This window comes from Nuphar pumila, chromosome 3 (genome assembly GCF_984573655.1).
Source record: "Nuphar pumila chromosome 3, dmNupPumi1.hap1.1, whole genome shotgun sequence".
Lineage (NCBI taxonomy): Eukaryota > Viridiplantae > Streptophyta > Magnoliopsida > Nymphaeales > Nymphaeaceae > Nuphar > Nuphar pumila.
Window position 1 is genome coordinate 130545941 of NC_143251.1, and position 16050 is coordinate 130561990.

The window sequence follows — 16050 nt, forward strand, 5'->3', positions numbered from 1 at the left end:
TATCCTTCTCTCCTCCTGGTCGATTCCTCTTTTGAGAGAGTCTTGAAGGACTGAGTTTATCCTTATATCCTCATGGTAGAATTCTCTTATGAGAGAGTCCTATTTCAATGGGTATCTTAACAGGGAAGAGGTCTTGGAGAGAGGTTAAGGAAATGCCAGATGTTTTAAAAGAAGGGTAAACTTGTTACTAGGTTTTCAGGTTTTAAAAATATTTTTAATTAAATAACAAGAAAGTCCAATAAAAGAATTACATGTAAGCTATTTTTAAGAACATATAGTGTCCCAAAACTAATTGTGCAGATTATTAGGATGCACGTGCATTGTAACATTCCCCGGAGACACACACACACACACACACATATATATATATATATATATATATATATATATATATATATATATATAGAGAGAGAGAGAGAGAGAGAGAGAGAGAGAGATCATGCATTAATAGATAAAATTCTGATAGTGATTTAGCTCTACTTTGCCAAAGCTGGTTCACGCTTACGTCAAGCCCATGTAGACTCCATATAAAAATATCTCTCATATTTTAAAAAACAAAATTATCGTTAGATATTTTAGCTCGCGGAGAAAATCCCGATTAGGGATGTAATGGTTTGGGTTCGGATTGGATATCCAACCGAATCTTAGTCCGCTTCATCATATTTGGTAAGCAAATCTAGATCAAAATGCTTATCACACAGATTCGGTTGACGCATTCACAAATTCTGACATGTGGATCCGACTTAATATTCAACAAGATCTGACCCGATTATACGTATATTTCGGGTACATTAGGGTAGATACTCTCAGATCTGCCTTTGGTGTAGTCTGTATGCAACCAGGTCCGAATCTGACTCCAAATCCGATTATCTTACATCCGAAAATATCCGACCAGAATCCGACCCGTTTGCATCTCGACCCGAACCGAGAATCAGTGACAGCAACATAAAGCCCTTTCCCCTACTGTCTTTTCTTCTTCTTCTTCTGTGTGTGTGTGGTCGATCGATCGACGATCGGTATCTAATTGATCGACTGGTATCGTCTTCGTCGTAGATGGCGAGACGATCGCATCTGACGGATCTCGGATGCATCGCCTGCAAGGAATTGGAGCAATTGGGTGCCGGCAAGGAAGGGTGGCTCGCCAACGACCCCAATTTGCTGGTCTCCCTCGAGCCCACCTCCCTTGCCCTCGCCAACCGATCCTTCGTCCTCGTCGTCGACTGGAACGACTCCCCACCCCTCGCGATCCGCCCCTCGCTTTCCCCTTCTGTCGAGGGAGAGATCACCGCGATGCAATGGCTCATCCTCGACGATTTCCGAGTCATCGCGCTCGGCACGTCCAACGGCTTCCTCCTCATCTACTCCATGAGCGCAGACCTGATCCACAAGCAGGTAATGCGTCGGATTCCGCCCAAGGATCGTCGTGATTTTTAGATTCGAAGATTTTGCCGCCGCCGATTGCGTTCGAAATATCCCTTGCTTAGTTGTGTCTTCCGTCTTTCTTTCGAGCATTCGATTTATCCGATTTGTGTGAGCATGATCGTGAGAAGATGATCTTCCGTAATTTTGATGCTTTTATTGCCGATTAGAATGATCTTTCGGGTTTCTTGTTATTATGATTGCTGTTTGAAGCATTGATCCTTCTACCAGGAATTCTCATTCTGCTCACACAAGAGATTCAGATTTTCAAAGTTCTATTTTTGTGACTAGGTTTGGTTGAGAATTAGAATTACTTGAATTCTGTTGAACTTCACACCGGAGCTATTCAAAGGAATAATTAAACATATGGTTTTATTGGTGAAATCAGTTCCCTCCTAACTTATCAAGTTTTAGTTCATGGTGGAAGTGAGGTGTAATTGTTGAAGTGAACACACAGCAAACGGGAAGTGAGCCTTTATGTGTCATCTAAAGTTTGCCCGTTGTTGGCCTATAGTCCATGAATGACAATACACAGTGAGCATAAGATTACTTCGAAAGATTTGCAAGTGGTGGTTTTAAGCTTGCATTTTTCATCTCATTGCTGTATCATCTTTACTTGAAGAACCAGTCTTGTTTGCGTTCCTTAAATTGGGAGAAGTTTGGGATATTGCATCGTGAGTGTAACAGGATATCCTGTTCTCTGGATATGTTGGTGCATGCACACAAATCTTTTTATTGTGTTTATTACCAATAAAAAACAACTTTGGAAGGTGAAATTCTCAATTATGAATGTTGAGTTGTCTTCTTGCCAATGATTTTAATATTCAATTTCTGGAAATCGTAGATACAAGGTGCCCACTTTTCAAATGAGTTTTTGTTTTCTGTTAGGACCCAGTTTTCAAATGAGCTTTTGTTTTCTGTATGGCTCACTTTATGTTATTTTCACTGACTGAAAATAATGTTGTGGCGTAGATGGTACATCCTTCACGTATAATTAGGATACGTGTTCGAGGAAGTGACAATGATTTTCCACAGAGTACATCTAGATATGAAGTGTGCCTTGTTATGCTGAGCATAATCGTACGCTTTGATGGATCAGATGTTCAGGTATATCCTGTTTCTTTCGAGTTTCCACATAAAAGTTGTGAGATAGTAGGACAAGTTAATCATTCCTGTAAAAGATGTCTTATTCCAGTCACTGTTGGTTGTTTGCATATATTGAGCATGTACTTCGTTTCTGTTTTGTCACTTTCATGAGTTATTTGTGCAAAAAAAGTTTGTCTTTTGAATAAAGGTTTTTACTGACGTTTATTGTTTGCTTTGTTTAGAGTTTGCTCCGAAGATGGGTCCAGGACATGCAATCATATAGATGGGAGAATTCAGGAAGCTCTTATGGAAGACTGCCTTATCAGCTTTGGAATGTAGGGAAGTTTGGACTATGCATCGATGCTGCGATTACGGGTATCATGCCTCCTCCGCTTCTGGAGCTTCAGGTGGAGAATCTGCTTTCACACAATAATGGCTACAATTTGCTGTTAGCTTTCTAGTATATTCAACCAAGTTTCTTTTGGATATTCTGTGATTGTTTATAAAATTTATCCCATTTAGTGGAAGCTCTCTGAAGTTATTCTGGTATTTGAATTCAGCTGCTTTTGTTGTTGGGCAGTCAAGTCAGCGTTATTACTGTGCAGTTACTATTGGAGAGGATGCTGTAATCTCTGCATTCAGGTTGGACCCACCAACTCCCAATATGTATATGAATTTTGGCAACTGAAATATAACATTAGGTTGATCTTGCTAACCTACTTGTGGTCTTTGTGGGCACAGGCTTTCAGAGAACAGGAGTAGGTCCATAGTTGGAGCCATCTTGTCTAAGGTCGTGCCAGCTACATTTTCGACACTTACATCTTTCTCAAAAATGATTTGGCGGATTAATCAAGAGGCAGCAAGACCAACAGAAGTGAAACCCCAGGCCTTTGCTAGAGGTCTGGAACCATATGAATCTTTTAGATCTTGCCTGCTGATTACAATTTACAGCCACTACCAAGATGTTTTGTTCTTTTTCTTATCCTTTTTCTTTGTCCATCCTTTTGTGTGGATATCTTTCTCAGTGGTTTTAACGAGATGGATGCCATCTTTTCTCTCACATCATAGCCATGGAATATATCAAAAGTGTGAATTGTTGAAATAATTAATGTTCACCTTTGTAGAATGTAGAGTGTTTAGGTTTTATGCTTTCATTGCCTAGAACTTGTATCATATGGTCGTTTTCTGTTATTGTAACATGTTTAATGAAGCATTTTTAGCTGAAATTTTTGCATGATTTTGTGTCCCTTTAATTCACGTTTTGGGTTGTTGAGATTACTAGCAGAGCATTTATTTTGAATCTGTAGATTGTAATTTTTTGTATCTTGGTCTTGAAATAGAATAAATACCCATCTACATGCTCACTTCATAAGTCTGAAAATTTGAAAATTTCCTTATCTTGATATTTATTGACAGGCTTTGCTTTGTTGCAGAAATATTAAACCTCTAGGTGCTTATGTAACTCAATCAATTTTTCCCCTTTTTATGGCGCTTTAATGACTTGTGTAGTAAAAGATGGTGTATATCTTGGAACACATCATTGCCACAATGGTTCAATTTATTGAAGTGTTAAAATTGTCTCTGAGAATGCACTTTGCACAATACAAGTTGGTTGATTTTGCTAATTATGGAACAGAAAAAGTTTGATTTCGGACTATTTTTCAATATCAGTTGTTTATATTTTAGACCTTTTATTAGCATTTATCTGGATCTTGACTTGGTTGAATATAGAAACTTGGAACTTCTGTTTACATTCTGTTACTTATGAATGTTATTGTTTTTCATGAGTGCAGTGTTCACAGCCATATATTAAAGTAGCATTGATTGATTGCCTTGTGCCTGTTGTACTTGTATCTGTTCTATTTCAATTTGTATGTGCTTCATCCATGACTAGAGGCGTGTTTGATTGATCTGTTGTCTGTGTAATTTGTGGCAGCATCTGTATTGACATGCCTGAAAGATCATCCGAGAAAGGGGGAGAGATTTGCACTGTCTCCAAGTGGTACACTGGCTGCTATTACTGATTCACTTGGCCGTATCCTTTTATTAGATACCCAAGCGCTTGTTGTTGTGAGACTGTGGAAGGTTAACTATCTAGTGTATTCATCATCTCTGACAAAAGACCAAGTGACCAACCTATTTTGCTGATATTATTGTGTTCTTTTTGCTAAGGGTTATCGTGATGCGCACTGCCTTTTCATGGAGATGCTAGTTGATGTAGATGCATCTTCTTCAGGTTCACCTTATTATGGGCAGTCAAAGAGCGACTATTGCCTATGTCTAGCTATACATGCTCCTCGGAAAGGAATAGTGGAGGTATTAGCTTTTCTTTTATGTGATCTGGAGGTTTTTTGTCTCACTTGTCTTCCATAACTGTTCATATTGGAGTGTTTTTTTTTGGGGATAATCATGAAGGAGGTTTAGTGGTCTAATCTAAGAGTGTTGGTGAAGAAATTGTGCATGATATTTTGTCTGAAATGACAAAATTTTCCATACTATTGACATAGAATGAACTGCCCGCTTTGCTGTTGTAAAATCATGTCTATCCAAATGCAGAATGTAAAACAGCATGTAACCTTTTATTTTCTAAACAAAGATTTTTACCACATAAGTATGAAACAGAAAGGGAATGGACTGGTCAAAATTCAGAATTCATTAGTTACTCATGATGTGCTCTACACCGCATGTATGTGTATGTGTGCAGGTGCACGCGCATTTGCGTGTGAGTGCATGTGTGTGTGTGTTGAGAACATGTATTGCAATGTTGGATGATATGAAAGAATCAGCCACATGTGCAAGAAACATTTTGAATCACTGAAAACAACAGCATGTGACAGTAAATATGTTAGTAAAGATGCAGTTATATCTTTATTTGATTCAATGAAAATAGAAGAGCTCTTGAAACTGTACTTGTCCTTGAGTTCTGAGCAGTGGTAGGGTTTACTTCAGTCTCCAAGTTATGAACCTTGACAATGTATCCTCATCATCCACAGGAATGAGACCCTTAGGTTTATCCACTCCAAAATTACATAAATTATCTGGTCACTAGTTTCTTATCCTCATTATAACATGTTCCCAGGTCTTACCAACTTCCAGGATGTCAAGTTTGTAACTTGGATGTCTTGCAAAGCCAGTAATTTGAACCTGCTATAAGTTTCATTCTTTGCAGCACCATGCACGTGTAAGTCATTCCCCAGACTGAGGCCTGGTTGATGTACATTAGAAATATTGGCCACTGGACACTGTAAGACTAATTGCTTTATCTAGGGTTAGATTATGGTGATAGGGTTTTGCTTAAACCGTCTTGCAGGAAAATTAAGAGTTGTGCTCGAATTAGCCAATTAGGTTGAGTTGACTATGCATATGGGACATAGGCAATTCTGGCTATTTATGTGGCTCAATCCTTCCCTTCTTCTCTAATGGGTGAAATGATAAAAATTTATGGGTCAAAATTTGGTGATTTTTTCTGGTGTTTACTTCAAATAAGTGAAATTTGAACAGTCTCAGAACTTATATGCAAGTATCTCAAGACTAGGTTAACTTTGTCGACCTTAAGTAGTGTCTTTTTTTCCCTTCCCAAGGTGTTTCGACCTCAGTGGTATTAGCGGGCTTGAATTTAATTTATTTGCTAGAAGCACATGATATGTATATATTTTTTTAATCAGAGATCAAGGCCTGAATCATATAATCATAGATAATGACTGAATTTTCTACATGAAGGCAAACTATGCCCTCGTTTGGGTTTCATTGAGGTTAAGGAGAGTGCCCATCACTTTTAATACCACAGTATGTCCGTATGGACCAGTTGAAATCTGGATTTCACTGGCTTTATGGTGTCTAATTCATTGCTACTCAATCTTTGATCATTTTTATTCTGATGAGGAGCTCTTGGCTTCTTTTATTGTGTGTTTGGTGAACTCATTGTCTTAGATACTATCAGGTTTTAATGGCCAAAGATGCATTGTTTGCTGGGTTTCTGCTCTGGATCTTTTTGAAAGGATAATTCTGTAATCTCTCATAGTTATTTGCCTGTACCGTGAGAGACAGTTGTGTCTCCACTGATGGACAGAAACAGGATTCATCAGGATGTTGTTATTCTAAATTTCTCTTGTGGTTAATGCAGGTCTGGAAGATGCGCGTTGGACCACGTCTCCTAACAATCCAATGTGCGAAAGGAAGCAAGATTTTGCAGCCTGCCTCTAACTTTGATTCCTCAAGTCCTAACTCATCTGCTTACATGCCTTTGCAAGTTTTCCTTTTAAATGGGGATTCTGGGCAGCTATCTGTATTGAACCAGTCAATACATTGAAGGACTTTGTTTCTCATAATTTTACATTCGAGCTTATTTCATATCGAAGGCCTATTGTATTCTTTTTTATGTGTTGGTTTTTTTACTCAATCATTTGTATATGAATAATATGCATTAGAAGTATAGTTTCTGCCCATTATTCCTCCCTTATAGTACTTGCCAGAAAACTTGCACAATGTTTCTATTTCAAATTCAAATAAGTTGGGGTTAGGAACAAAGTCGTCATCCTATTTATTGACATACTACTGCTTGTAGCAGGTAAGCATTGGTGATCGTCTGATAAGTGAAAACTAGCTTTAGCTCAAATAAGTTTTTTTTTTCTTAAATCTTTTCTGATTTAACGTGGAGAAACCACCACTATGGTTTGGACGTTCTGTTATGAGCTGAGAGATAAAATGTGACTAGAGACCTGAGCTGCTGTTCCCCGAGTAAAACTCAGGATTCCCCTCCCTGCCTACTGGAGATAGTTTCCGCTTGGCTTTGGCTTTGTGGCTGAGAATGCACAACCAGGGTATCCAACTCTTGCCCCCAAAGGGGTTTGGCGTAGTGGGATGGGGCTTAGGGCCACTAGGCAGCCGGTCTAGATTCAAATTCTATGCGCATCACCCCTTGCGCAAGCTGAAGCATGCCCACTCCCTTGGGGGGCAAGGGGTAAGCTCACAGAGTTTTACTCTGCCAGGACAGCGATCGTAAGTATGGCAGACAGAGCCAGCACAGTTAGGTCTCTGGTCCTGGGGGTGGTTTCTCTGTGTAGATATCAAAAAAACAGTATCAAACTTTTGACCACCTCCAACTTGAGAGCCTCAAGCTGACCCATCTAGCCAGGTGTGTGGAGCCCTTGTGGGTTATTGTGAATGAGATTTGCCTTGTTAAATGCTACACTGAAGTTCTGTGATGGATGTTTGCATATAGGATTAGCGTACAAGTTCTAGTGTGCTCAAGTCTGTGGACTGTGTTCTGTGGGGGTGAGTGCGTGTATAGGTAGATTGGTTGATATATATTTTATAAATATTGCCACCACAGATGAAACAATTGTTTTCAAATCATCGTTTATGCCCTTGTTCATGCTTGCAACAATTCATTTGGTCTTCCTACTGCTGGCAGAAGGATATGAAGGCAAAGATAAAACAAGGGTATCATTGGGTCTTCCTACTGCTATAACGTACTCTATTTTTATGAATCTGAACCTTTATGACAAACATTACATATATAGACGCTCCCATTTCCCTCGTATGTACGCACACTGCAAATAATTGTTGGATGATTGCAGAAACTTTTTTTTTATTTATAACCCGAAGAAACCACACCCGTTACTAAGACCTGGTCGCGCTGACTCAGCCTGCCATACCTATGGTCGTCGTGCTGGCAGCGTAAAACTCCTAGGCTTGGACTCCTGCCCCCGTTGACCAGCGCTTCCTTGTGCTTATACTTTTGGATGAACTACAATCCATCTTTTACAATTCACATGACATTTCTAAATGGTATAAGAAAATATGTTCCTCTTTGGAAGCTGGTAAAGAAACATCACTCGTTTATAATTGTGAAACACTGCATTGGATAAGTGAACTTGAACTTGCAAATGCTGCTTATAGTTGGAATTAAAAGTGATTATCTTTAGCATCTGAATGCATATTCTCACATCATTTAGAGCGCTCCCGTGGGGTTGCCCAGTTGGGTAGGGAAGCATTGGGACGTCCACAGGCCCCAGACTTCAGGAGTACGATTCCCCTGGGATCAAACCCGCGAGTATAAAGCAGCACTGTGGAGTCAGTCCACTCTCTTGCGGTTTACCACACTATAGGATGGGGCCATTTAGGGCTCGATTCTGGTGGGTTCCTCGTCAAAAAAAGTAAAGAAAGAAAGAAAAGGAAATCACCAAGTGCTCTTCCCTTTCAGCATTCATCTAGAATTCTACATTCTTCTTCCTGAGCTACATTTATGTGTTATGGTGTACTTAACTGATATATATCGATTTTAGTGTTCTTTGGAATTATTAATCTTCGTCAAAATTTTAAGGATGAAACAGGTTATACATAGCTCAGTAGTCATGAAATACTTGGCATTTTCTTTCTTGATTAAGTGTTCTAATGGTGGATATACAGGAAGCGAGAGAATATTTGAACAGAAACCACATTGTTTTCCTAACAGGAGAATAAAATCACACTGACACTTCTCTCAAGTTTGAGTTTTCTAACGGCAACAGTAAGTAGAGTGGGACTAAATCCACCACTGGCAAAAGGTGACGAGGCCCATAGTGAACTTAAGAACATGCTGAACACTTGAACAAAACTTATTTTACCATATGATTTTTGTTGCAGGCAGATAACTAATCCCTGTTTGTATTTTATATCACTAAAGTAAAATTCTCAGTGATAGGCCTTTGATGAAATTGTCCTAGGTACGCGAACATGGTCATTACGGATTTGATTGCGAGTAGAAGCATATATCATTATATGAAACTAGATACAACGTCATTTGGTCAAGTTATTCATTTTCTGTCTTCCTAGCTTCAACAGCTGTTGTTCATGATCTTGCAGGCGGCCAATTGGCTAATCGAAAAATCCTGTTAGGATACATTGGCAGGCCTTAGAAAACTATTGTCTGAACTCCATTAGCTTTTTTCGATAACAAGGAGAAACCGCCATTATGGTTCGCACATCCCGTTACAGGCTGAGAGGTGCCACATTGAACATGGCCTTGTTTCAGTGTCCGCAGCGTAAAACTACATGAGTACTTCCCCCCCTGCCAACTAGGGATAGTTTCCATGAACTGTTGCCTGAACTCTGGTTTATCATCCTGAAATTTGCATGAACTTCTCCTAGGCCTGTGATTAATTATGATTATAGCACTGATCAAGCAGTAAGACAGTGATGCATCCAGACATTTTGTCTAATGAATTGATATGGAGCTTGTGATGAATCTTTAAGTGGAAAACTTTTTCAATCTCCAAAATTGGCAGTTTCTAACACTTTTAACGTTTGGTGCAATGCTTAATAACTAATCACTGTGAGTTGTATGGCACAAATGTGAAGTAAAATGCACAATGTAGTTGGGAAACAGGAATCTTATACAGACAACCTACCTGATGCCTGAGCATTTTTTTTATCATCTCAACATCAAACACTGGATTCAAAGTACTGTTTTTCTGATATAGAATATGGTAGATGCAACTCTAATCTTAATCAAAATTAAACCAACCTTAAATAAATGTCTAAGTTTTAAAAACCATGTACGGGGTAGGGATTGACACCACAACAAAGCTCGACAAGTTAAACGTAGACCACGTTAAGCGAGATGGAAATCATCTTTTTGAAAGGAGGATAAATAGAAAAATTTCAACCGAACCAAATGTTAACCAACGTGCTGATTAACATACCCTAAATATCTGAGTCTTGGTATATTAAATTTGATCATTTCCAGCTAAAGGCCAGAATGAAACTTGATGAGAGAGAGAGAGAGAGAGAGAGAGATCTTATGCAACCTCCTTAAGAGACAAGTTGATCCGACAGCTGGGGTGCCAAGATGGCAATCTGAGTCATACAAATCATGTAGGGTTGAGCTTTTGACCAAGATGATCCTGTGAGTCTATAGTGATTCTGACAAAGTCATAGAGGAGAGTCTCTAGAAGACACAGTAAAGGACTAGGCTTATTTTTTAGTTGACTCAAAAACCAACCAACATGAGCTCTCTCCCTATAGCTGATTAGAGTCAAATCTCAAGTTGAACCTTGATTTTGTGGTTAAGTATTCCTTTGGAGAAAACATTTTTGGTTAAATAGTCATCAGGAGTTGCATAAAAAATGCACCCCATGACTCCTAAACGTCTTTTTTTAAATTGTGTTTAGTTGGGAGATCTACATTATGCTACCATCATGGGCCCAAAATGTATTTTGCAGGTTTATTTCCCATGACTGAAAACGGAGCCTTAGTCTTCGTATCTGGCAATAAGATTTTGGAATTTTCAAGAGCTAGCATTGCTTTAAAATTTGATAGGACCCACGCGGGATTAAACTTAGTCAAGGATACGCAACCATAATGAGTTCTCCTATCTTGCATAACTTGTACAAGATAATTCTACGATGACATAACAAGTGAAAATGAATTTAAATACTAAAATGATGAATCTAAATAGATGGCAAAGACTGAATTCTACAATGATATACCCATAAAATTCTTATTTCCTAACCATTTTACTACATGGAAAGATGTTCTCTTTTGCCACCCCACGGGCACAGATAGATCTCAAAAGGCCTACTTTTGGTCGTTTTGTAATAAGAAAATCTTTTAACAACATTACAATTAATATTATCCTTATTACTATTGTGCTGCTGCTGCTGCTACTGCTACTACTACTATAGAATCTAAAATTTAATCAGCCTTGGGTATTTGATTCTAGTCTGCCATATGATGAGATTTTTCATGGTGAAAAGCAACATCAACAATGAACTCGAATATTAGTAGCATTTATATTGAGGTACAAGAAAAAGTTGTTAGGGTAAAGGTGTAGAAAAATAGGAAAACATTATATATAATATTTGGCTGTCTTGAGCTGACCGAGTATTAAGGTGGAAAGGAATCTCAGAGGCACAAACTGAGATTTAGTATTAAGGTATCATGTGTACTCTTGAAGTGAAAAGAAGAGGCCCAAGTGGAAGAATGGTATACTAAAAAAATGGTAAGCTTGATAAAGAAGACAATTAATAAATAACATATAAGATTGCTAGAACATGTTCAGATAAAAGCATCATTATGAAGAGGTGATGGTGATACAGGTGAAAGGAACTATACCATAGTTTTTCTATTTTGGAAAACAAAAAAGGTGAAAGTAACTAAAAGAGAATGGTGATTAGGTGAGACCGTGAGAGAGGATGTGCCATGATAGAGTTACTTTGTGGTTCAACCTTAAAAATAATACAATATGGACTCCGTCTAGTTGGAGTAGTGCTTGATAGAGATGATTGATGGATCAGCTAGAGCTGTCTCTTATTTTTAATACTGTTACACCTCACATGTGTAAGCACATATGGTGTTAGGAAACAACTTGCAGTTCTTTTTTTCCTGGGAGTTGTCTAGCATCTTCCGAGGATTTATTTCTGTTTGTAGGCCACATAAAAAAATCTTACCCTAAGGGCCCACTCGTTTCACAGGCAGTCCACCCGAGAAAACACTTTCCCATGAATGGGTCACCCAGGGCCAAGGGGAGGTGTGTGACCCCCTTTTCATAGGAAATGTGATTTTTTATTATTTAATAAATGAGCCCCGCCACCTCTTTCGCATGAAGGTGTTTGTTTCAACTTCTGTGAGAAAGAGGTCACCTTTTCTATTGAAAGAGGATCTCTTTCAAAAGAAGCTGAAACAAATACCGCTTAACAGACTGTGTTTTTCCATGAGAAAATGCTTCCGCAGGGGTATTCTAGCTAGGGAGGGTTTTTTGTATGAAATCAATCCATTCTTTATGCAGGAAAACACGGGCCGATTTTCATAAGAAAATGGTTTTTCTTTTTCGGTGAAACAAACTCCCTAGAACTGACTTCTTTTGAAGTCTGTACATATATCTCAATTTCCTGTAAGGATGGAGAAAGACTGTACTCACATTTAGCACATGTATCATCACAAATAATAATCTTTTGCCGGAAACTCATAATTAATAATTATGATATCTTTTTAAAAATCCAACTAATAACACTGATAATAATAGCACCCAAAATAATACTAGTAATAAAGTTATTATGACAATAATAGCAACAGTCATGTTATTGTTATTAATATTTTGAGAAAATTTATTATCAATATTATATTGTTTATTATTGTTTTTTTAGGGTAAACGGAAACATTCCATTAACCAATCAGCAAAACAGCTCATATATCAAGGGAAGCCAAATGTGGTCCATGCATTGGACCCAAGGTTTGTTATTGTTTGACATTATTGTTGGGGGTGTGAAGAGGTCTAGTGAGTGGCCCATTCATTGGACCTCAAGTTCAATGTAGAACTAAGGGTGATGACGTGCAAACAAACAAATGGTGATATGAGGGAAGGGCACTAAAATGGAGAGTACGTGTCCCAAGAAGGGTCATTTAATTTGGGATGGAATTTTTCGTAATTCTGAGTTATTTAAAATTAATTTCTGTCCATTATTCGAACGAAAAAAAGTGGGAAGCCAAATGTGCGTAGACAGACACGAGGAGAGGATATCTGCCTATATCCCTCCCGTAATAAAAGGCATGTGATGTGATGACTATTGTGATCCCATTAAATGCCTATGTCTTCGCCGACTCTTTCTCCAACGTTGAGAGAGAGAGAGAGAGAGGGAAAATAATTTTGTTTTTTCCCACTCTCATCTCATGATGAAGGTTATGGTTGGAGTTGGAGTAATTCGATACGAATCGGCCAAGCAATGACAATCACAACATTGGTTTTGATTAGAACTTTTACTCATGAAAATAATAGACATTTTAAGATATGTCAACAGTCTCATTTCAAAGACCACAAGTGACACCAACATGAGTCTGACCAATGGAGGCTTAGCTCATCTGGTAGGAGCAGGTACGTAGTGCATGTCACAATGTGATTGAACACGGCAAGTTCGACACCCACTGATATATATAAGTCGAATACTGTTTAAAAGGAGGGGCCCTTAATTCCCTAGCTCTGTTAAGGAAAAAAAACATGACTATAGATCATGACTTACAAAAACAAGATAACAACTATGGGAACATTTGCTACACCACCGCCCATGGGATGCCACTTTCTCATGAAAGGGATTCCCAGGCAGAAAAGCACTTCGCGTGAGCTAATTTTGATAAGTAAAAGACTTTTTCTGCATTTTTTAAGCAGATCTCATGACATATTTTCCATGGAGATGTTTATTTGACCCTCTTTTCTATGAAAGAGGGTCTCTTTCATAGGAAAGAATATGGAACAAACACCTCCTAAGAGAAATACTTCGGTGGACGAAGGGGCAGCATGCATCGTATCTTTATTGTAAGAATGTTGTAAAACATACCATACATTTTTTTGATAGTCAAAACACACCATACTCAAAGGGAGCAAGAAAACCACTATTCTATGGAAAGTGCGGAATAATTGCTATTGGTTAAGAAGTGGGAAGAAACAAGCTAGGCATCCAAATAAACGATTAAATAGAAAGTCAAAAAAACAAACAACAAAACTCTCCTCTCCTTTATAGTAAAAAACTTTCACTGGAGGACTTCACCATCCATCGATGAATAAAATCAAATTCCTTGCAAGATTCTTCTGCATGGGCAATCAATAAACTATTCGACGTCAACTCTCCCATGCATACGTCAAGACAAAACACTTTCACTATCTAATTATTTAACAAATCTTTCCTCTAAATTTAATATTAATTCCTCACCAACCTGTCTCTCACGGGACCGCAGCTCGGATTCCACATGCACACGCACGAGACCCAATTTCCTCTCTCTCTCTCTCTCTCTCTCTCTCTCTCTCTCTCTCTCTCTCTCTCTCTCTCTATATATATATATATATATATATATATATATATATATATATATATATATATATATATATATATATATATAGTGCGTGTGTGTGAGTTGGCCCTTCGAATATTTGTCCTGTTTTGAATTGGAATCTCTAGAGAGACAAGATAGCCCGTTGTCGAACACAAAGCCCTAGGTCAAATATTGTTGGTGTTTTTTAGCACGCAGCCTAATACTAAAAGGATTCATGGCTTGACCTCTTCTACTCAGGAGCGGATCCGGGGAGTGGCTCAAGCCCCTCAAGTTTTGAACATTTTTATTCAAAAATTATTTTGCCTCTTTTGATATTTTATTTTATTATAAAAATTTGTACCCTCTTTTAAGCAAAATATAAAAAATTATATTGCCCTTTCTTTATATTTTAGTTTTATATTTTATTTTATTATAAAAAAAATTTGCCCCCTTTAAGCAAAATATAAAAATTTATATTGCCCTCCTTTATATTTTAGTTTTATATCTTATTTTATTATAAATTTTTGTTGTCCCCTTTTAAGTAAAATCCTGAATCTGCCACTGCTTCTACTCACACCCATTTTGATATGTTGTTCTTGGGACATGTTGACAGATACACCAAATTCTTCGACTGGTCTCTTTCTATATCAAGTGATGAAAAGTAAGTAATTGGCAGGTATTGGATTAGTTGGGGAAAGTGACAATCTCTGGGAATTAAGTGTAGAGAGACAAGTTTCTCTTTTCCCTCTCTCTTTCTCCTAGTGGATTAGCATTTCAATTTTTTTTGCTTCTATTTGTTTTGGTACATTCTTGAAAAATTGGCTGTCTGCTTCATAGATTTAAGTGGTTTTCCTCATATGGACCATCCACAAGGTGAGGGTAGCTATGGAAATTAGATGGGGAAGGGCAAGGGTAGCTAGGGAAACTAGATGGGGAAGGGTTGATACACTCTGTTAATCGTGCTCATAGGGAAGCAGTACTTGGGCAGCCTTTGCTGATCCCATTTAACTAGTGCCCAAAATCAAACAAAACAATTGGTTTGGATTCCCCAAAACTTAGTTTTCAGGTTGCTAGTGAAGAGCAGGCTTGCTCGTCCATCTAGAACACTTGTGAACAAAGTGCCAGATGATTTAATGCATGATTTTCTTAAAAGCCCAATGCGAATTTGAAGCATCTTTCTCTGATATCATCTGAGGTTTTTAGAAGCAATACCTCATCTTTTTTCAGAAACAACAGATCTTTAGCATGAGATAAAGTACGTAGATCAAACATACCAGAAAATTAATATTAAAAGCTCCACATGAGATGGCGTCTTAGTGAGATTTGTTTAGCCAAAAACCATGTCCAATTATAACTGGTTCGGTTATGGTTTTGATTTTTTTGCTACCGAATTGCACAAATATCAAGATTTGACAGATATTCAAATCTGACTACATGCAAAAATCAGATTTGATATGAATCCAAATCTGATTAGTTGGATCTGGTAATGGATACATCCGACCCAAATCTGAACTGTTTACATCTCTCTCTCTCTCTCTCTCTCTCTCTCTCTCTCTCTCTCTCTCTCTCTCTCTCTCTCTCTCTCTCTCTCTCTCTCTCTCTCTCTCTCTCACACACACACACACACACACACACACACACACACTTTCACTTACTCTAGCTATTTACCAAAGATTTTTCTATTTAATGCCAGCACAGGTCATTTTCTACCAAAGGTTATGTCTAAAATTTTTGGTAGGTGGACAACTAAGAAAAGAAAGA

General features: G+C 38.1%; 1 protein-coding gene across 2 annotated transcripts; it reads left to right on the plus strand.

Annotated features, from left to right (window-relative positions):
* Positions 1 to 992: 992 nt before the first annotated feature.
* Positions 993 to 6953, plus strand: LOC149843822 (uncharacterized). Of its 2 annotated transcripts, XM_090001945.1 has the most exons (8): positions 993 to 1392; positions 2392 to 2526; positions 2748 to 2912; positions 3086 to 3147; positions 3247 to 3404; positions 4442 to 4590; positions 4678 to 4821; positions 6629 to 6953. In XM_090001945.1, the coding sequence occupies exons 1-8, from the start codon at positions 1054 to 1056 to the stop codon at positions 6812 to 6814; spliced, it is 1338 nt and encodes a 445-aa protein (XP_089858071.1). In that variant the 5' UTR covers positions 993 to 1053; the 3' UTR covers positions 6815 to 6953. The 2 variants fall into 2 exon arrangements, with proteins under 2 accessions (XP_089858071.1, XP_089858072.1); XM_090001946.1 differs by lacking the exon at positions 2392 to 2526.
* Positions 6954 to 16050: the final 9097 nt, after the last annotated feature.